General features: G+C 42.5%; 1 protein-coding gene across 4 annotated transcripts in view; it reads right to left on the bottom strand.

Annotated features, from left to right (window-relative positions):
* Positions 1 to 23811, bottom strand: part of STIM1 (stromal interaction molecule 1) — a 168933-nt gene that overhangs the window by 61160 nt on the left and 83962 nt on the right. For all 4 annotated transcript variants that reach the window (XM_054015972.1, XM_054015971.1, XM_054015973.1 and 1 more), the window contains one exon: positions 11038 to 11152. In XM_054015972.1, coding sequence (XP_053871947.1) covers positions 11038 to 11152 — 115 coding nt within the window. The remainder of the gene's footprint in view (positions 1 to 11037; positions 11153 to 23811) is intronic.

Here is a 23811-nt window from a genome sequence, read left to right as displayed (position 1 = left end):
TGCTGGAAGGCTGCTCCTCGTATGTCTGAGCAGCACATTTCGAGGAAACAGCTAAAAGCTGTATTAGGAGTGCTGGGATGCACTAGACAAGCCCATCACCCCCCTGGAAACATGAAGCAAATCTGTCAGCACTGTACGCACAGATAAACCACCTTAAGTAACTAGATGAAGACCTGCAAAATGTCACGTGGGAATTGGCTAGGTGACCTTATAGGTTTTGTCAGCCTGTAACATCTTTGGTTGTGTGCTGATTTTTCATACTCTGTCCTGTATATTTGATAAGTCTGCTGCAGAAGATTTAGGACAAACACATACCAGCATACAGTGTCCAAAAACTGTCACTTTTCCCAACAGCTATCTAAGACAGGGGGGTATTTTACACTACAATTACAGCTCACGGGAGGAGAAGGATGACAGCATCAGATATACCAGCAGTCTGAAACAGTTCTTGGCAAAGATCGTGTTCAATTTCCTCACTGTGTGCATTACAGCACAATCCCGACTCCTAGGCAGCAGTGTTTGTAGCTTTATCATAGCAAGTGGAAGCTGAGAGGCTCTCAAGAGCCGCGCTACAAAGCACTCAGGAGACAGATTAAAAATGGTCCGTGAAACTGCTTTGCTAGACGAAACCACTGGCACTTGTACAGTGCTTTCTTCACCTCCTTCACATGCTTTGTTAGGCTTCTGGAGGGAGTTACTTTGGCCCCAACTTTGAAAACTGTGTCGACTAATTTTAGGTGCATTCATTTTGAAGGAGTTCAACTTGGGACACAGCTTGATAGCAAAAGACTCCAAAATGAGTGGACAGCGGAAAATTTTGGCCTACGAAATTAGTTTTCTCTCTTGCCTTTAATCTTGATTGTACCCCAGGGACACTGCTAAAACAGAAAAAAGTCAAGCAGCAATACAACCATTAACCAGGGGTGAGTGGCTGTTTGCTCTACTCTGATATGTCTAGTGTAGCCTGCATACAGCATCTGCCTGGTTCATCCAGTGACATTTAGATAAATCCCAAATCATTCAAACAGGATCCTCTATTTGATGTCCAATCATTGCTTTAATTGGTTGTGACTATTGCGCATTCTTCTATCCAAGACTTCAAGAGAGATCTCTCATACACAGTGTTTTTAGATCTCTAGATAGCTACCACAGCCTAATTCACCTCTGGTCTGAAATGGTTCTATGACATTGAAGTCAATAGTCAACTAATGCCAACAGTAATTTATACCTCAGCTCCCTCACTTTGAATGGATACATAAAAATCTAAGAACATCTTCCACTTCCCTCAGAGGAGATGAATACTTCCAGCTGGAGAGAAGGCCTGACAGGGTGGGAGTTCCCTTGTTTGACAGAAGCTAGTGTCTAATATGGGCAGCCAGAGGAAAGGGATATAATTTCAATGCAATCTCACGGGATTGTCAGTACAGAGAGATACAAAGCAGCACAAACACGACAGTAAACCCCACCAGTTTAAGAAAACTCTCTTACTGCATTAATTTAGATGATACTAGACATGATGGAAGCCAGACTGTGGGCCATAAAACATTTCCTTTACATCTGGCAACTATCAAGCATGAACACACCCAGGGGAATTAGAAATTAAAACTGGATCTTTAGAACCTGGTGTTGTAGATCAATCTCTGATAATTTTCATATAACTTTACATTGTGCCTCTTCGTATAACCTTGTGGTGGGTCTACCCACGTGTGACCTCTGTTTTCATGGGACTTTGTATCAAAGCCTCATTTAGAAACTTTCCATTGCCCCTGGTATAATATTATAGCCCCTAAGGATAGAATAAGATAGAAGAAAACATTCTTTTTGCTAGCAGTAGAACAAGAGCTCTCCCCGCCCCCACTCTTAATCAATTGCCCTGTTCAATGAATGAGGTGTGGATGAGCAAGGCATGGAAGGCAGCACCTCCAGACAGCCTCAACTGTTGGAGAGGGGCTGGGAGCCAGACCCAAGAACAATAAAACGTGTCAAGTGGGCTCATTAAAGACAAGCAGACATACCGACGGCCTCGGGGGTTAGAAGCAAGCACCTTCTTTTGGAAACACCCTCTTTGCAGCATTGGGACAACACTCAAAAGAAAGCAGCACAAAGGACCAATGGACACAGACACAGAGTTTGAATCTGGTATAGATTTGCATAAGAGGAAAGCTGCTATAAAAGTGAGGTGTCTTGCAGAGGACCCCGGGTCTCGTCTTGTCAACATGGGAGCATCGATCCGGATCGGCAGAAGCCCGGCTCCACCCCCTCCCCCATCTAACTCACCTGGCCAGTGCAGTTAAGGGGAGCAACTAATTGGTAACAACAAGACGGAATGGAATTGTGTGTGTGTGTGTGTGTGTGTGTGTGTGTGTGTGTGTGTGTGTGAGCGTAAGTGTAATATATTATATGCATATAATACAGTGTTAATGAATACATGTATTACTAATAAATGTGGCGTTTTGCCTTATTCCCCCTGAAAAGATCCTGTGCAGTACTTTAAGTACAACAGTGTTAAATACCAAAGCCTTCTAATCTCTACTAGTGAGCATCACGAGGGGCTGGAATGAGTGTCAATGCCCACTTCAAACCTTTTATTAAAAAAAAAATCAAGACAAGATTTAATGCTAATTTGGATACTGGTTCTACTGTCAAAGAGGCCAATACAAAACTATTTCAGATTTACAGCCTTCTTCTCTGCACCTCCTGCCTACAAGGAGAGGAATTGCAGCCTCCAACACAAGAAAATTGCTAGAAATACTAAGTCATTCTTGCTTACAGTAGAAAGTAGATCCCCGCTCTTGGGCCCATGCCCAGCTGAATTCGTATCGCTCCAAATTCTGTGCTGTTAAACCTCCTCACCAAAGTGTGGGGCAAATACCTACCTTACTGGTAGTGCTGCCCTCAGCTATCTGGAGCTTTTTACTGTATTGAAGGCAGCTTCCCTCTGATGGTTGCTGTATTACCAGCTCTGCTCTCTTTGGGAGACATTTTTTGATTCCCCACATCTAAGCTCATCTAACAGTTGATCATCATCTGCTTAGAACAGTAGTCATTGAATATGTTTACATGAATTCAAGCCCCTGGTTTCATCAGAAGCTGCCTATTTTAGTCTTTCCTTTTGACATTATGTACCCATCTTGTCTTTGTTTTTTTTAGAGGAACTGTCTAAGAAGCAGTCCCGAGTCAACAAAGCTATAGGAGAGTGAATTGGAGTCTATTCTGCCTGAACTTCAAAGCTAACAGCTGAAAAAATCTTTATTTCTGGTGACAATGTAAAAGGCAAAAAGAACAGTTTGATTTTCAGACCTCAGCAGAATCTGCAGAGATGGCAGTTTAAAAAAGCATTTAATTTGTAAACTGAACAAATCTGCTCTGGGCGTCAAGTCAGCGAGAGACTCCTACCACACCATTTCAAAGCCATCTTTCAGATGACAACTGCAGCAAGAAAGCATAGCCTTCTTTGTGGACCTGATTCTACCAGTCTTCCACAATGGATGTACTAATAAATTCAGAAGAAGTTAATGCTCAGAAGGATTAGCCTCCGTATTGTAGATCAATCTCTGATAATTTTCATATGACTTTACATTGTGCCTCTTCATATAATCTTGTGGTGGGTCTACCCACGTGTGACCTCTGTTTTCATGGAACTTTGTATCAAAACCTCATTGAAAAACTTTGCATTGCCCTTGGTATAATATTATAGTCCCTAAGGATAGAATAAGATAGAAGAAAAAATTCTTTTTGCTAGCAGTAGAACAAGAGCTCTCCCCCCCCCACTCTTAATCAATTGCCCTGTTGAATAAATGAGGTGTGGATAAGCAAGGCATGGAAGGCAGACAGCCTCAATTGTTGAAGAGGGGCTGGGAGCCAGACCCAAGGACAATAAAACGTGTCAAGTGGGCTCATTAAAGACAAGCAGACATACTGACAGCCTCGGGGGTTAGAAGCAAGCACCTTCTTTTGGAAACACCCTCTTTACAGCATTGGAACAACACTCAAAAGAAAGCAGCACAAAGAACCAATGGACACAGACACAGAGTTTGAATCTGGTCTAGATTTGCATAAGAGGAAAGCTGCTATAAAAGTGAGGTGTCTTGCACAGGACCCCGGGTCTCGTCTTGTCAACATGGGAGCATCGATCCAGATCGGCAGAAGCCCAGCTCCACCCCCTCCCCCATCTAACTCACCTGGCCAGTGAAGTTAAGGGGAGCAACTAATTGGTAACAACAAGACGGAGTGTGTTTGTGTGTGTGTGTGAGTGTAAGTGTAATATATTATATGCATATAATACAGTGTTAATAAATACATGTATTACTAATAAATGTGGCATTTTGTCTTATTCCCCCTAAAAAGATCCTGTGCAGTACTTTAAGTACAACATTTTGGTGGAGAATGCAAAAGGGGGAGCAAGCATAGAACCCACAGTTATTATCAAACTGGTGTGCACACCGCCAGCTTTAGCAAGCCTGGCACTATAGGAAAAAGAGCGTAAACTTTTCAGTTGATTAACCAAACTCTGAAGGATATAGGAGTTTAGGTTTAAATTGTGTTTCTCACTGTGATCCGGGGAAGGATCTAACCAAACTCTGAAGAATATAGGAGTTTAGGTTTCAATTGTGTTGTAGAGGTACATACACCCTCAGCCACAGGAAGGCTGAGGTAAAGAGGAGAACTTAGTGTTTCTCACTCTGATCCGGGGAAGGATTTGTATAATTGGTGTATGAACCCTCGGTGGTAGCAGACCGAGTAATACAGAGGGAAGCTTAGCGTCTCTCCCTCTGGCCCAAAGTGGGTTAAAAATATAAGATACAGATCTTATTCTGTTAAGCCAAACTCTGAAGGATATAGGAGTTTGGGCAGTGTAGTGTGGTTTATGTTTGTTTGTTTTGTTTTGTTTTGTAAGTAATATTGTGGTAATTTTACAATTTTAAAGAAAATGTTTAAGAAACGGAACCAGGAAGGGTGGGGGCTAGTTAAAAAGCCCACCCTCCTTGCTAAATTGGTAGTAAAACAAGGCTTGTGCCCAGGGAAAGGAACTGTTTATTGGAAAAAGCAGGATCGGGCCCAGGCAAGCAATAGATAAAAAAACTAAAAAACAGGTTGGGTACAGAAAGTTAAAACAGCACTCTCAAATCTTACAGCAGCAGTAACATCAGGAGAAGAAACATTTGAGACCCCAGAAGGGGGCAGACCTTTGGGACCCCTCTGGAGATTGGGAAGGGGGATATTTGGGTAAATTCCTCCTCCCAGGGCCAAAATGCCATTGAAACAGTTAACAACAGTGCCTGCTTCTGCCTCAGATCTCCAGGCCATGGCAAAATGGCTGGAAATTTTAAAACAAAATTTTTTTTTCTAAATGGAGTGTTAACGCCTTTTTACTGAGAGAAAGGGAGAATTTACACTCACAAAAAAATGCACCACTTAATTAGCATTTGTGCAGCCCCAAGTACCAAACACACTGTGGCAGAGACCAAGCAGGTTCTGCCAGGGTGAAAGCACTGTGCTAATTTGTTTCCAAGCTTCTATCTTTCAGGCTCTGAACCAGAACATCAGGAGAGCTGGTACCAGCTGAAGAGTTATAAAATACCATGGTTATAGTGTCACGACAAAGTCTGTGTTCAATGTTCTGTGTCTGTCTCTAGTGGTGTCCTGTGCTAGCATTGGGTCCAGAAAAAGAGGTGATATTACACTAGACAGGGCAAATGTCTTTTCCTCTCTCTTCTTCCCCCATCTCCATCCAATTTATCAATCACCACTTGTGTCCAAAAGACTTTGGTCCCCAGTGCATCAGGTTTATTTTTTGTTAGGTTCTCTAATAGCCATTTTGTTGTTAATTTTTGTTATTAATACATTTGTATTGTTAGTCACATTTGCTTGTATTGTTAATTCCACACTTTCCTCTATGCACTCTGATTCTATTTCCCCAAGCCCTAAAGGGTAGTTCTTGGGCCCCCATCACCTGTAAGACCTTGGCCCATAATTGTATGGCCCCATCTTTTAGGTCCCCAGAAACCTCTTAAAAACAACTGTTAAAAATAGAAAATTCTGCAACATTTTGGCAACTAAATGTTAGTTTAAGTCCAAATCAGCTTAAGCTTGCATAACAACTGTGGTACTCCTACAAAATCTTATTTGTTGTGTGTGCTTAAAAAGTGACTTTTATTGTTTAATGGCTATTGCAGCATCAACCTTGGGCCTCATTTTGTTTGTCAGTGTACCCTATTATTGTAATGGTAATGGTTTTGTTGTATTTCCAATTATTATAATTATAATTGTTTGCATTTGTGTTTATGTTATATCTGGTGTTTAGTCAATTGTAATGGTTTTAGTTATATTCACCTGGTTATAAGTGTTTGGTTTGTTTGCAACAAATACAAAAGATTTATATGGTGACCACTCAAGAATTGTTCTTGAGAGGTCAAAAGGGGGACAATGTAGATCAATCTCTGATAATTTTCATATGACTTTACATTGTGCCTCTTCATATAACCTTGTGGTGGGTCTACCCACGTGTAACCTCTGTTTTCATGGAACTTTGTATCAAAACCTCATTTAAAAACTTTGCATTGCCCTTGGTATAATATTATAGTCCCTAAGGATAAAATAAGATAGAAGAAAAAATTCTTTTTGCTAGCAGTAGAACAAGAGCTCTCCCCCCCCCCACTCTTAATCAATTGCCCTGTTGAATAAATAAGGTGTGGATAAGCAAGGCATGGAAGGCAGACAGCCTCAATTGTTGAAGAGGGGCTGGGAGCCAGACCCAAGGACAATAAAACGTGTCAAGTGGGCTCATTAAAGACAAGCAGACATACTGACAGCCTCGGGGGTTAGAAGCAAGCACCTTCTTTTGGAAACACCCTCTTTGCAGCATTGGAACAACACTCAAAAAAAAGCAGCACAAAAAACCAATGGACACAGACACAGAGTTTGAATCTGGTCTAAATTTGCATAAGAGGAAAGCTGCTATAAAAGTGAGGTGTCTTGCACAGGACCCCGGGTCTCGTCTTGTCAACATGGAAGCATCGATCCGGATCGGCAGAAGCCCGGCTCCACCCCCTCCCCCATCTAACTCACCTGGCCAGTGAAGTTAAGGGGAGCAACTAATTGGTAACAACAAGACGGAGTGTGTTTGTGTGTGTGTGTGTGTGAGTGTAAGTGTAATATATTATATGCATATAATACAGTGTTAATAAATACATGTATTACTAATAAATGTGGCATTTTGTCTTATTCCCCCTAAAAAGATCCTGTGCAGTACTTTAAGTACAACAGTATGAGAATGAGAATAACCTTGGAAACGAACCATTTCATATTTTATTAACAAGATGAGGCATGTTGCAGCAGAAAAACTGAAGAGATAACTAAGCCCAATTCAGCAAGGGGGAAAATCATGTAACAGAACCATTTTAAGGAAATGCTACTTAAAATGTGTTTCAGGAAAAAGAAGAAATCAAAACAACGGAGTAACGTATCTTGAGAGCATCCTAGGATGTTCCAGCACTTAAGAGCTTCTGAGTTTAAATGGACATTCAGATACACTTAGGCAAAGCCATTTGTAAACAACGATACAATAGAATAAATATTTCTAATGTCAGGCTTTCCTCGAACATACAGAAGACAAAATGCCCCGTAGCATCAATCTGATTTTTAAAGTGCTTTGGACAAGAAGTTTTAAACATATTGGCCACCCTAGTGAACAGAAGAATAAAACAAATGGGGCAGGGAACCAAACAATTCAAATTTTTGTTTTTTAAACACCCCAATCTTCTGTTCTTCTCCCAACACTTTTCTCCAGAGAGTTTCCAGTTGGTTGTAATTTGGAACCTAGAAAAGCGATTCCAGATTCATGCATGTCATTGTTTCATTTTCGAGTACCACAGACTCATGTATGCTGTTGGTGACTTATTAAGTCGCTCCTCAGAGACCATAAGGGATAATTAAATCAGTCGTTTTTAAATTATAATTTATATACAGACACATGTCAACACCGCACTTTGAGGACAGAGATGCCTCCTGCCCCAAAGAATTTATAGTGTAAACGAAACAAGCCAAACATAAAAGAAACAGCACGAGGCTGAGAAGCTGAAAGGTTTGGAGGTTGTCAATAAAGTGATCAGAAGATTACTTGAAGAAGTGGATTTTAATGAGTTTATGAAACTGCCGGATGGGTGGATTTTAATAAGGGACTTGACGGAGGGGAGGAGAGGATGGATGGCAGAGAAGGCTGTTCCAGGTGCGAAGGCAGGATGATAGAAGGGCATGAATGGACTAAGGGGGAAGGACTGGGAGGAGGATATATGTGTTATAAATTACAACCTTTGTCAAGGCACATATTCTGCGACAAGCTGGCTGCATGTGGCACAGTGCATGGACTCTCCGACTAGAAACTCTGTGGGAGCGTCACTTAAATTAAAAATGGAGATTTTAAATTCAATAAACAACGCATGATAAAGTCAGTAGAATGGCCCCACGTTTCAATATTAAATTCCACTTATTCTACATTGCCCCCACCTTTTCATTGTTGAGGTAATGCAGATTTCTGTATTTGTTAGAGTTGGCCAGAAACTGGAATTTCCATTCTGTAGGAAATTCCAAAAACTTACTAACTGATTGATAGAGAGAGAGAGAGAACAACAAATATTGTTGTGAACTGGAACACAAAATACATAAACATTTCCAAGTGTCCCTCAAAACAGGAAGCTGAAGTTTGGTTAGGAAAACATCACAGTGACATTTCATTTTGATCTTTTTGAAGTGCTTCCAACTTTCCCTGAGCTGTCCAAAGCCCCGGCAGCTCATCAAGCAAGGAGTTTGGGAGCCCAGGCTCTAGGGCAGCTGGTGAGCGTGGGAGCCCCACGCTCCCCAGCAGCCCGTCAGGCAGGGAGTCTGGCAGTCTGGGGAGCCAGGGAGGTGGGCAGGAAACCAAGCAGGTTTCTGATGGAAACCTGCCTGGCTTCTTTTGAAAGTTTTGTTGAAACCGATACATTCCTGTGGAACATTTCAATTTTGACAAATCAGCATTTTCTGACAAATGAGGATCAAAAAATTTCTGATCAGTTCTAGTATTCATGACTCAGAGATGTTGTCAGCGAAGCTGGAGGTTTGGGTAGCTGGACTAAGAACACATGATGATTTTGTCCCCATGAAAGGCAGTTCAAGACTGTGGGATACACACAGTTAGCTGGATGCTTCTGCTAACGTTCTCAGTAATGGCATGGTTAATGTTGACATTTTCACTGTCATTGTTAAGTTTCAGAATTAACAGCCCCTTGAGGTGGATGAGGCAATAATAGTGACAACATCCAGAGCCATATCATAAAGGAAAGCAGGGGAAGTATTTACAAAGAACGGCAGAAGAGGCATCTGTATATTATTCAGGAGGTGCTCACACCCTTTGTGAAAGTAGTATGCAATCTAGAAGTGTTTTCTCGATCCCAACTAACCCAACAGCACCAGGCATTACTGGTGAGCAGAAATGCCTTTTTCGTCCTGCGTATACAGTAAACTAGAAGATTATGGCCAGCTCTCTAATGTGGTCCTTTCCATGGCCATTTATGTCTTTGTGACCTGCCAATGGGATTATTGTGATGAGCACTATGGGGCTATCTTTAAAGACCACTCAGAAGTTTCAGCTAGTACATAAACAGCCTTAGGGAACAGATGATACATACTTGTGTTCCAGAACCACACTGGTTTCCTACTTGTTTCTGTGAACACATGCTCTGAAGGATACAATTCTAGTGTTTGTCCAGTCTAATTTGAAATGTCTCAAGCAATGGAACTATCAACACTGTCATAGAATCATAGAATCATAGAATCATAGAATATCAGAGTTGGAAGGGACCTCAAGAGGTCATCTAGTCCAACCCCCTGCTCAAAGCAGGACCAATTCCCAGCTAAATCATCCCAGCCAGGGCTTTGTCAAGCCGGGCCTTAAAAACCTCCAAGGAAGGAGACTCCACCACCTCCCTAGGTAACGCATTCCAGTGTTTCACCACCCTCCTAGTGAAATAGTTTTTCCTGATATCCAACCTGGACCTCCCCCACTGCAACTTGAGACCATTGCTCCTTGTTCTGTCATCTGCCACCACTGAGAACAGCCGAGCTCCATCCTCTTTGGAACCCCCCTTCAGGTAGTTGAAGGCTGCTATCAAATCCCCCCTCATTCTTCTCTTCTGGAGACTAAACAATCCCAGTTCTCTCAGCCTCTCCTCATAAGTCATGTGCTCCAGACCCCTAATCATTTTTGTTGCCCTCCGCTGGACTCTTTCCAATTTTTCCACATCCTTCTTGTAGTGTGGGGACCAAAACTGGACACAGTATTCCAGATGAGGCCTCACCAATGTCGAATAAAGGGGAACGATCACGTTCCTCGATCTGCTGGCAATGCCCCTACTTATACAGCCCAAAATGCCGTTAGCCTTCTTGGCAACAAGAGCACACTGTTGACTCATATCCAGCTTCTCGTCCACTGTGACCCCTATGTCCTCAGAAAACAATTCCACAGTCTAACACAGTGGTCTCCAAAGTGGGATGCGCGCACCCCAGGGGGTACGCAAGAGGATCCTTCGGGGTGCACAGCAGGAGGAGCACCGTCGGAGCGGCACCACTTCGGCAGTTCGGGCGCCCTTTTTTTTTGGTGCTTGGGGCGGTAAAAATGGTAGAGCCGGCCCTGCGGTGCGGCAGGGGGTGCGTGCTCAAAATTTTTTTACTGATAGGGGTGCGTGATCAAAAAAGTTTGGAGACCACTGGTCTAACAGTCCTCACATTTAGATGATTTCTGTGGGGTTCCTCTAAAAGAGCATGTTACTTATTATCTGGCTGTTACTAAGGTGCTGAATGCAACTGTATTGTTGTTCTCTGTATCCACTCAATTTTCTGCTTCAATTGACCACTCCAGATATTTTATTTGTGCTCCTCTTATCCCTCTGGAAAACTAAGTCCATGCAAAAAGTGACAGAAGAGGCTGGAACCAACCATGATCTTTCTGCTGAAAATACAAACAAAATGAATGCAGCAGTGTTTAGATATGAGAATTTTTACCTTCGGATGTTTTCCATGACTTCCAGAGATCTTCCACGCTGATGAGTTTATCCTCCCCATGAAAGGTGCTGTGTTTGACTGTTGGGTCATGATAATTTAAGTCTTCCCTCAGGAACTAGAAAAAGAATACAAAGGGGTTAGTCATTAATTCATAGATTTTTAATGACCATTTAGTCAGATATCCTGCATAACACAAACCATAGAAAGTCACCCAGTAATTTTTGAAGCAAACACACAACTTGTCCATGATCAAGTCACCACTTAACCTTAACCCTAAATCTCTCACCGTACGGCAGGTTTTCCAGACCTTGAATCATCTTTAGATTGGGGGGAGGGATAGCTCAGTGGTTTGAGCATTGGCCTGCTAAAGCCAGGGTTGTGAGTTCAATCCTTGAGGGGGCCGTTTAGGGATCTGTGGCAAAAAAAATCTGTCTGGGGATTGGTCCTGCCTTGAGCAGGGCAGGGACTTGATGACCTCCTGAGGTCCCTTCCAACCCTGATATTCTATGATTCTATGACATGTTAGTATGCATCTAACCCAACTCTGCAATTTTTGTTCCTGTTTTTCTGTAAATCAAAACACTGAACAAATTACAAACCCACCATTAGAACATAACCAACTTTAAACCAGTTTCCAAAAGCTACACCACTGTAGACAGGGACTTAAGAGATCTTCAGTCCTTGATTCTAAAATCAAAGTAGGCCGAAGTGGATACTCTCTTCAATACTGGAGTCATAGGCAAAAGAGCTGATGCTAAGGTACCCTGCCAGTGTCTTCTCACCAGCGGTGCCAGAGGCAATCAGGTGTTAGGTACTGATGAAGGCTGGAGGTTGGCTCTGCAGAGCTAAAGAGTCATAAAAAGCAGTAAAAACGTATTTTTATCACTAACTTCAGCAAGTACGATTCTGAATTCACCCAGAAGTAGATCTATTGTAATACTGAGTTGGCTCTTCAGCAACAAATTGTGTTCATCTATGTGTTTGAGAATTCTGTTCTTTAAGAGTGAAGTTAGGCTTACTGGCCTGGATTGCCGGGATCGCCTCCCATTACCTATCTTCCAGTCATCTGGTACAGAAGTTGATTTAAGCGATAGGTTACATACCATGGTTGATAGTTCTCCAATTTCAGATTTAAGTTCCTTCAGAACTCTTGGGTGAATACCATCTGGTCCTGGTGACTTATTACTGTTTAAATGTATCAGTTTGTTCCAAACCTCGTCTACTGACACCTCAATCTGGGACACTTCCTCAGATTTGTCACCTACAAAGAATGGCTCAGGTGTGGGAATCTCCCTCACATCCTCTGCAGTGAAAAGGGATGCAAAGAATACATTTAGCTTCTCTGCAATGGCCATATTATCTTCCTTGAGTACTCTTTTAGCATCTTGATTGTCCAGTGGCCCCACTTATTGTTTGGCAGACTTCCTGCTTCTGGTGTACTTTAACTTTTTGCTGTTAGTTTTTGAGTCTTTTGCCAGTTGCTCTTCAAATTTTTTTTTGGCCTGCCTAATTATACTTTTACACTTGACAGAATTTATGCTCCTTTCTATTTTTGTTAGTAGGATTTGACTTCCAGTTTTCAAAGGATTCCTTTTTGCCTCTAACTGCTTCCGTTACTTTGTTGTTTAGCCATGGTGGTACTTATGATGCTTTTAATTTGGGGTATACATTTAATATGAGCCTCTATTATGGTGTTTTTTAAAACGAGTCCATGCAGCTTTCATGCATTTCGCTTTTGTGACTGTACCTTTTCCATTTAACTAGCTTCCTCACTTTTGTGTAGTTCCCCTTTCTGAAGTTAAATGCTGATGTGGTCAGCTTCTTTGATACTTCCCCTCCCCCCCCACAAAAGGAGGTTAGATTTAATTTTATTATGGTTGCTATTACCAAGTAGTTCATCTATAGTCACCTCTTGGATCAGACCCGGTATTCCACTTGGGACTAAAATCAAGAATTGCCTCTCCTCTTGTAGGTTCCAGGACTAGCTGCTCCAAGAAGCAGTCATTAATGGTGTTTAGAAACTTTATCTCTGTAGGTTTTAGAGTAGTCGCCATGTTAGTCTGTATCCGCAAAAAGAATAGGAGTACTTGTGGCACCTTAGAGACTAACAAATTATCTCTGTATCCATCCTGAGATGACATGTACTCAGTCAATATGGGGATACTTGTGTTGAGTCTGAACTTTTGATGAGCTTAAACTTAACCCAGACTTGATGTCTCTGTCTGAACTTTTAACCAAAGCTCTGACCTGCGAACTACTCATGACACCCCCCTCCCCTTAAGTAGCCATCTCCCCTTTTCTCTTTCTGAATTTACATTTTAACCTGTTTTATCCTGTAGAATCTTGATTGATTATGCATGACCATTATGATCTGTTAATCACTTTGTTTTCTTCTGTGTATAAATATTGATGCTCACCCCTAATAAACTTGCCACACTTACTCTGAAGCTTTTCAAGCTAAGGACAGTGTGAGCCCGTTGATCAACGAATTGGTGTCTGGTCTCTGACAGATTGTGAGCCCCATACCAACTCCGCACGAACTCGGGTGCTGGAGAGGTGAGTAAGGACTTGCTTTTTACCTAACACTTGAAATCCCCCATTATTATTGAGTTTTCTATTTTTATAGCCTCTCTAATCTCCTGGAGCACTTCACAATCACCATCCTGGTCAGCAGTATATTCCTACTGCTCTGCCTTATTCAAGCATGGAATTTCTATCCATGACATGCTATGGTACAGTTTGAGTCACTTAAGATTTTTACTATGTTTGACTCTCTGCTTTCTTTCGCATGTACTGCCACTCCCCCACCAGCACGACCTACGCTGTCCTTTCTATGGATCAGACGTGGGCCTCGCAGCGCTCCCCAGGCTCCCCCCATCCTCCCCCTACCAGACTTAGGGAAAGGAGGCTCAGCACTTCTGCCAGAGATGACTGGCGCCTGCTGAGAGTGGGGGGCACAATTTAAAGGTTTGCCCCCCCCCCAACAGCTTGAATCACGCACCCCCTGCCCCCACCTGGCACACATACCCCTCTCACCCTCAGCGGCCCCTCCCTGCAGCTCCCAGGTGTTAGTTCTGAGGCAAAGAGCTGGGAGCTGCAGGACAGGCCGCTGCTTTAGATCCATGGGGAGAGGCAGCAGCAAATGCAATGGCTCTCCCTGCAGCTCCCAGCTGTTTGCCCTTGCCTCTCCCCACGGCCACAGCTCCCAGCTTGACGGCTCCAGTACCTGCCCTGCAGGGAGGGGGCCTGGCAGCACCATGTGACAGTGCCTGGCCACCAAACCCTGGCAAAAATCTGGTCATGTGCTCCCCATGTGTCACCTCCAGCTTCTTCCAACCAAAGCGGGGGTGGAGGGTTGTGTCGTGGCTTCAGCCCTGCAGGGTGTGCTTGTCGGGGCTCGAGGCTTCAGCAGGAGCAGGGCTGAAACCCCGAGCTCTGGAGACACCCCAAGCCCTGGCAGGCATGCCCTGGCTCTCGAGCTTCTGAAGATTGTGGTATGCGGCTCGGAGGGTCAGTAAGTTTGGCCACTCCTGCTATGTATTTTGTATCCTGATATCACCATGTCCCACTGATTATCATCATTCCACCAAGTTTATGTGATGCCTGTTATATCCTCATTTAATACCAGGCACTCAAGTTCACCCATCTTAGTATTTAGATTTCTAGCATCTATATACAAGCGCTTATAAAATCTGTCACGTTTTAGCTGTCTGCCATTATGTGATGTAACTGACTGGGACTCTTTTTCGTTTGATTGTTTCTCTTCAGTTCGTACCTGTACTTTATCAGCTTCTAGTCTCTCCTCTTTAGTAGGATATCAAGAATCCCCATTAATAGATCCTCTCCTAAGGGATATCTCCATCCAAACCATGTGCTCCTCTGCATTTCTTGGCTTTCCACAAACTCTTAGTTTAAAAACTCTACTACGACCTTTTTAATTTTACATGCCAGCAATCTGGTCCCATTTTGGTTTAGGTGGAGCCCATCCTTCCTGTATAGGCTCCTCCTTTCCCAAAAGGTTCCCCACTTCCTAATAAACTTAAATCCCTTCTCCCTACCACCATCATCTCATCCACATATTGAGACCCTGCAGTTCTGCCTGTCTAACTGGCCCTGCAGGGGGAACTGGAAGCATTTCAGAGAATGCTAGAGATGAGGTCCTGGACTTCTCTCTATTACCTAGCAGCCTAAAATTGGCCTCCGGAACCTATCTTCTATCTTACATGTGCAGTCAATTGAAACGTGCATCAGGACACACGGTTTGAGCTGGACCAAGTTTATTTGATTACTCCAGAACTCCCAGGGTGATGATTCATGAAGGCAATTTCACAAAAGAGAAAAAACAGACTCTCTTTGGTGATTAGTATTAAAATTAGGCAAGCAAAATCCCTTATTACCAGGAACGCTAAGGGACTTACCTTGCTCTGTTTTCAAATGTATTAGGTGCTGATGCTGCACTTATACAAGTCGATATGTATACACACAGTGTATACTATACAATAGTCTTAAAATTCATATTTTGCTCTGAATAGCTCTGATGAATAGTGGTGAAAAGACCATATTGATTTAGCTGAACATTTTGAAGTTAGAAAGGCGGGGGGGAGGAGGGGGAATCTGACCACCACACCATGTGACATCAGCTCCTCCCTTCAGTTCTTCTCAGCAGTACTAGTTTATGCTCCATTATGGTTATAAACTTCACAGGACACCAAGCCATCACTCCCATTCGAGGGAGAATAGCTTTAAGTTAGTAAATAGGTGAGCCAAAGAAGGGAGCAAAGCAAAAGATGCAAACTTTTTTGATTTGTGACCTACATGGGATATGCAGCAATGTCATCTGGAGTTGCCACAACGGGCTGCTAAGAGTGCCTGTAAACACCCGCAGGGGATCAGCTGTTGCTCTGTATATTTAGCTCAGGGAGCACAGAAAGGAAAAGTGATCTCTCCGCTTTCCTTAAACAGAGCACCATCAAACCAGATTTCCGAGTACTCTCAGAAGAGGACAGTGTTGTATGGGATTTTCAACTGCTCGCATGGAAGAAGAAAGCTGGATTTGATAGTGTTACAAGACTCCCAACTCCCCTGACAAGCTGTTAAGGTGACCTACTAGTGACCTGCACAAAGAGCAGAGGCACAATACACCACAACTTTATATCCTACTGCATCTTTCAGACAAACTAACTGCTTTGACACATTAAAGGCAGTTAAATTATGAAAAATGGAAGCTCACTTGAGTGTTAAAATTAGATTTCCCTTTCTGTAACTGTTTGCAGAGAAGGTCACCAAGTGCACAGGAACCACAGAGTGTGTTGCCATCACATTACAGAACATAAAGAGATTTCAACTGAGGCAAGTTTTATAACTTCACAGATAAATATGCATGTGATAACTTCACAGATATACATTCTCCTATGGCAGCTTCACAACGTAGCCAACAAACGCCTCTAAAGCAATCTCAATGTCAAAAATAACCCCAAGAAGAGAGCATACAATTTGGAAGCATGATGAAAAGAATTACCATTACAGGGAATGGCGAGCATAAGCAGAAGAGACGACTGCTGGACGTAGCAGTCAACAGCCATTCTGCATTGTTATACTTTCTTTTAAAGTCATTTGGTGTTCAAAACCAACTGAAATGAGAATTGTGAAACACAGCAAGAGCTGTCAAATGTCAACACATGTAAGGGAACACCATCTGTACACATGAAAAAGAACAGGGGACTAAGAACTTGGCTAGCACTGTGCAGAAAAAACATTTACATTAAGGGGTGAACAGGTTCCATAAGAACATAAGAACAGCCATACTGGTCTATCTAGCCCAGCATCCTGTCTTCCAACAGTGACCAATGCCAGGAGTTTCAGAGGGAATGAACGGAACAGGTAATCATCAAGTGATCCCTCCCCTGTCCTTCACTCCCAACTTCTGGCAATCAGAAGCTAAGGACACCCAGAGCATGGGGTTGTATCCCTGACCATCTTGGCTAACAGCCAAGTACAGACAACTTGAGGATTTCAATAAAGTGAGGGGCTTGGGGGAAATATGGGAGCTCCTAGTTTCTAGCATATGGCCACACAGATCATGTGCGATATACTAGTGCAAGTATTCAAGTCACTGTAATTAAAGTTACTGATAAATAATATCAGATAACTACCCTTTCACAAATCTCCACTAGGCTTCAACATTAACACCGAGGGTAGCTAAACGGGAGCAAGTCCAACATTTATCAGAACTATTATTTCTGGCTGTCTGCAGACTCTGACATCACTATAATGGTTACTTTAGGCTCACAGCCAGAAAGTTTTCTTTGCAACCACAAGCTTCAGAGACATTTCTAAAATGAGAATTTCAGATTCTTGAGAGCAATTATGTGGCACCTGTGACGGGTTGGATCACAGAAACCCCCTTGGGAGCTGCCACCTAATATACCAAGACTACTTTTATTTCTGTTTTCCCTGCCAGCTCAGGACTCCAGCACCCTGTCTTGCTGAGCCAGACACTCCCGTCTGCTCCAACACAGACCCAGGGTCTGAATCACTTGTCCCAAAGCTGCAAGTTTACCTGAAAACAGCTCACAAAAGTGTGCTTGTCATTAGCACTCAGATGTCCAACTCCCAATGGGGTCTAAACCCAAATAAATCCGTTTTACCCTGCATAAAGCTTATGCAGGGCAAACTCATAAATTGTTCGCCCTCTGTAACACTGATAGAGAGATATGCACAGTTGTTTGCTCCCCCAGGTATTAATACATACTCTGAGTAAATTACTAAATAAAAAGTGATTTTATTAAATACAGACAGTAGGATTTAAGTGGTTCCAAGTAGTAACAGACAGAACAAAGAAAATCACCCAGCAAAATAAAATAAAATGAGCAAATCTATGCCTAATTAAACTGAATACAGATAATCTCACCCTCAGAGATGTTTCAGTAAGCTTTTTCTCAGACTGGAAACCTTCCAGGCCTAGGCACAATTCTTTCCCCGGTACAGCTCTTGTTGCAACTCAGGTGGTAGCTAGGGGATTCTTCATGATGACTCCTCCTCCCCTTTGTTCTCTTCCACCCCTTTATATATCTTTTGCATAAGGCGGGAACCCTTTGCGCCCCCCACCCCTCTCACACACTGGAAAAGCACCAGGTTAAAGATGGATTCCAGTTCAGGTGACATGATCACATGTCACTGCAAGACTTCATTGCCCACCTGCCAGCACACACATATACAGGAAGACTAACAGGTAAACACAGCCATCTGCAGACAATTGTCCTGGTTAATGGGAGTCATCAAGATTCCAAACCACTATTAATGGCCCACACTTTGCATAATTACAATAGGCCCTCAGAGTTATATTTCATATTTCTAGTTTTAGATACAAGAGAGGTACATTTATACAAATAGGATGATCACACGCAGTAGATTATAAGCTTTGTAATGATACTTTACAAAAGACCTTTTGAATGAAGCATATTCCAGTTACATTATATTTAACCTCATTAGCATATTTTTATAAAACTATTCCAGTTACATTATATTAACTTATTATTATGTTTTTATAAAACCATATAGACTGCACAACGTCAGAGCACCTTAAGAAAAAAATGCATAATTATAAATCAATTTACATATTTGCATAATCTCATTAAACATTTTAACCCTCTGGCTGCCACACTTTGTGTAAGGTTCATCTACCTCTCCACAAGGTTGCTTTATATCCGCAGATACCTCCATCCGAAGATGTGGATTCCACAGACCATTTTTGTTGATCACGGATCGGATGCAGATACAAATTTTGTATCTAGAGCCCTGCAAATCTGCGGATATTCACGGATCATTTTTGCAGATCGCAGATCGGATGCAGATACAAATTTTGTGTCCGGCTCTAGAATCCTGGCTGCGGATATTTTGGTCACTACAGACCTGAAATTTAAATAGAAAAAAACATCCCACAAACTAAAGTTTGTTCAATTAAATCACAAGACATAGGTGTCCTTAAACGGAACTGGAACCACCTTTGACTGAATATGATCACAAATAGGTTGCTAATTAGAAGGGTTTTCCCACAAGAGCCAGTGCTCTCTCTTTAATTGGGGTCACCGCTATCATCTTTAAACTTGATGAGAATTCATCTCAACAAAAGGAAAAAACAACGATGCTTTAAAAGGACAGTTTAAGGTTGACAGTCAAATTTTCACTGGTCTTAAATATAGTTATTTAAAAAAAAAAACAGACCTTAATTTAGAAAAAAATGTGTCAATTACATCCCCCATGGAAAAGATGGCTGCAGTGTGGATAAAATCCCAATTTCTCAATTGAGCAAAGACTAACTCACTACAAAGCCAGAACACTGGGTTTCATTTGCACTCACGAGCACTCAGACATCACAACTGCCCCATAACTCTGCAACTCAAGCTTGCTCACGAGAACGGAGCGAGCTGAGTGGAGGGATAACTCAACATGCCAAAAAAAAGGCAGCAGGTGGACTTTCAGGCCTGCTGGCCTTTCAGAACATCTGCTGAAGATGTACGAATTCTCACTGAGGTGACTGCACTCAATCTTCAAAATCACCCCTAACCTCCCCCTCACTAGTTTAACGGAGGAAACTATTCAAGATGGACAGAAAGGCAACTGACTCAGAAACAGGGACTTTCCAGCATTAGGGATATCCCACTACAATCCAGCAGCTGACTCCCAATTTGCACACTATGGAATTGGAAAGCAATTCTAAGGCTCTGCTTTTAGGACAGTGTCTGGCCCCAGGACTAAGCCCTCTTCTATTACGCACAAATAAGCCCATCGTCAACAGAACCTGGAAAGCCTGACAGCAACCCAGATTATGCCTACAAAGCAAAAAAAATAATAACCTGTGTCAGCAAGTCTTAGAGCTCCGGTCAACTAACTAGGGCTCACAGGGATCGTGCTAGAGAACCTCCCTTGGCCTACATTATTATGTGTACTTCCGCACATAAGAAACAAATAGCTCCCATACCCTTTGATGCCACTGGCTACCATTAAATTAGAGGGCTGGGTGGTCCAGCTTCCCTGATGTGTGAGCTACTGACAGTTTTTCCAGTTGCTTTTCTGTCCACACTAACTCAGTGGGTATCTCAGGCCAAGCCTTTGCTCCTGGTGTCAATTGTGGACAGGTAAAACGATGGCATTCTCCGAACGGACTATTACCTCAGTCGTTTTCACACAAATTTACTGAAATGGCCTGACATTCTACAGTTATTCTCAGGATAATTTCATGTCCTAGAAGAACATAAGAACGGCCATACTGGGTCAGACCAAAGGTCCATCTAGCCCAGTATCCTGTCTTCCGACAGTGGCCAATGCCAGGTGAACAGAATAGGCAAACAGAGACTAGGGACACCATCCCTGCCCATCCTGGCTAATAGCCATTAGTGGACCCATCCTCCGTGAATTTATCTAGTTCTTTTTTTAACCCTGTTATAGTCTTGGCCTTCACAACATCCTCTGGCAAGGAGTTCCACAGGTTGACTGTGCGTTGTGTGAAAAAAATACTTTCTTTTGTTTGTTTTAAACCTGCTGCCTATTAATTTCATTTGATGGTCCCTAGCTCTTGTGTTATGAGAAGGAGTAAATAACACTTCCTGATTCACTTTCTCCACACCCATCATGATTTTACAGACCCCTATTATAACCCCCCCCCAGTCATCTTTTTTCCAAGCTGAAAAGTCCCAGTCTTTTTAATTTCGCATCATACAGAAGCCGTTCCATACCCCCTAATCATTTTTGTTTCTCTTTTCTGAACCTTTTCCAAGTCCAATATATCTTTTTTGAAATGGGGTGACCACATCTGCACGCAGTATTCAAGATGTGGGCATACCATGGATTTATATAGAGGCAATATGATATTTTCTGTCTTATCTATCCCTTTCTTAATGATTCCCAGCATTCTGTTCGCTTTTTTGACTGCCACTGCACATTGACTGGATGTTTTCAGAGAACTATTCACAATGACTCCAAGATCTCTTTCTTGAGTAGTAACAGCTAATTTAGACCCCATCATTTTATATGTATAGTTGGGTTTATGTTTTCCAAAGTGCATTACCTTGCATTTATCAACACTGAATTTCATCTGCCATTCTGTTGCCAAGTCACCCAGTTTTGAGAGATCCTTTTGTAGCTCTTTGTAGTCTGTCTGGGACTTCACTATCTTGAGTAGTTTTGTATCATCAGTAAATTTTGCCACCTCACTGCTTACCCCTTTTTCCAGATAATTTATGAATATGTTGAAAAGGACTGGGCCCAGTACAGATCCCTGGGGGACACCACTATTTACCTCTCTCCATTCTGAAAACTGACCATTTAGTCCTACCCTTTGTTTCCTATCTTTTAAACCAGTTACCAACCCATGAGAGCACCTTCCCTCTTATCCCATGACTGCTTACTTTACTTAAGAGCCTTTGGTGAGGGACCTTGTCAAAGGCTTTCTGAAAATCTAAATACACTATATCCACTGGATCTCCTTTGTTCACATGCTTGTTGACCCCCTCAAAGAATTCTAGTAGATTGGTGAGGCATGATTTCCCTTTACAAAAACCATGTTGACTATTCCCCAACAACTTATGTTCATCTACGTGTCTGACAATTTTGTTCTTTACTATAGTTTCAACCAGTTTGCCCGGTACTGAAGTCAGGCTTCCTGGCCTGGAGCCCTTTTTAAAAATTGGTGTCACATTAGCTATCCTCCTGTCATTTGGTACAGACGCTGATTTAAATGATACGTTATAGACGACAGTTAGTAGTTCTGCAATTTCACATTTGAGTTCCTTCAGAACTCTTGGGTGAATACCATCTCGTCCTGGTGACTTATTACTGTTTAGTTTATCAATTTGTTCCAAAACCTCCTCTAATGACACCTCAATCTGGGACAGTTCCTCGGATTTGTCACCTAAAAAGAATGGCTCAGAGGTTTGGGAATCTCCCTCACATCCTCAGAACAACTGCTGTGTTTAATCTGAAGATTAAACAGAAAACACAGCCATACAGGTTCACATTTGTGAACATTTATATCCATTCAGATAATTTGCCCAGGAGCTGGCCTCCAGCCACCAATGAAGAAAAGTTTTAAATACATGACAAAATAAGAAGGAGCGTATAGCCTTGAAAGATGGAGAACAATGACTCAACAGGCAAGTCTAGCTTCAGGTGCAGATGTGTCCAGGCAGGCTAGCATTGACCATACAATGTACAAGTTTTTTTTTACACAGAGGCAAGCTCCGGACACAGATTCCCATGTAAGCTTCTCCAATGGCAATGAATTACACCTACTAGTGAGGTGTTGCAGTGCATTGTGAAGCCTGGAATCACAGCACTTTGCAATACTTAACTCTGCCAATAAGCAAACAGAGATCACAATGTGTTTCCTGCAGTTGCAAAAGATCAATACATATCTACAGAGACATATTTACATAGAAATATTTGCATAGAACACTATTTGCGCATAAAATGCAAACGATGCAGGCTATTCTGAAAGTAAATTCAACAAGGAAATCACTTGGATTCTGAGAACAGGATACAAATTCAAAACCTTGAATAAAATATTTAGCTTTGCTGTTTTTTCAAATTTGAATCAGAAGATGGTCACTGGTGTTAAATCATCAGTTCTGGAAAGGAGTATGTCAACTGAAGGGAAGTCCGAGAACAACCAAAACTGTAAAGGGGCCAACTTGAAAGGAAAGATTAAAAGGAGTTAAATAATCATAATAGACAGTTTGCACTGGAGGAGTTCAAAACTCACTGTGGGACTTGAACACTTTGCCTTCTGACACAGAAGTGAGACAAAGTAAACCACAAAGCAACTTTGCTCCCCCCTTACTCACTAGCTTGGTACTATGGGGGCATTTTCAGGTAATGTCTGCCCTTTCAATTGATGGCATACAGCTGCCTTCTTATGTTGGTTCTCAGGTTAGTGGCTTCTCTGCTGCTGCCGGAGGGTCACGAAGCAGTGGTGGCAGAGCACATTCTCCATCTATGCTTGGCTACGAGGGTGCCCTTTTCCCTCTCAGATGTGGAATTCACTATCTAGCCATGCCTTTGTCAGTTTCAGATTAGATTCATTCTATGTGCTCTACACGGGCGACGACCCTTTTGAGACTTCAGCTGGTGCAGAATGCAGCTATCTGATGATTTACTGGTGACTCACACATGGAGTGGCACATTTTGCCATGTGCTCCACTGACTGCACTGGCTTCCAGTTTGTTTCCAGGTGCAATTTATGCTACAGTTACTATGCTTTGCTATGGTTGGATCCTGGGTATGAGAGATGCTGTTCTCTCTCTGTGCTTTACTTCACCAGATGAGATCAGCTGGGATACCTGAGGTGAGATTTGCAAGTCTGGTGTAGGTCATTCCCAGTGAAGGGGGCTTGTCTCTGATAACCCCATTCCAACAAAGCCTGTGTTTGCGCCCCAACTGGGCATGTTGCAGAGCTACCCCACCTCCACTTAATCTCTCTCTCTCTCTCTCTCTCTCTCTCTCTATATATATGTATGTCTGAGAGTCCCAGATTTATTTGCAAGAAGCACACAGCTACATTCCTACTGAAAATCTGCCTTTGCATGTTACAACTAACTTCCAGGCTTTGAGAAAGCTTTACTAATCCGTTGTGGATTTCTCAGAGAAGTCATCCAAGTAGCAAACCTCGGAGTTTGCCCTATAACCCACCATGTCAGAGCTGCATGTATCTGGCAGAGGAAAGCATGGGGTAAAACCCTTCTCACAGCTTCAGTGACGCACAAGGGACCTTTAAAAACT

This window comes from Malaclemys terrapin, chromosome 1 (assembly GCF_027887155.1).
Source record: "Malaclemys terrapin pileata isolate rMalTer1 chromosome 1, rMalTer1.hap1, whole genome shotgun sequence".
In the NCBI taxonomy this organism is placed as follows: Eukaryota; Metazoa; Chordata; order Testudines; family Emydidae; genus Malaclemys; species Malaclemys terrapin.
This window is presented reverse-complemented; position numbering and strand designations above follow the sequence as displayed.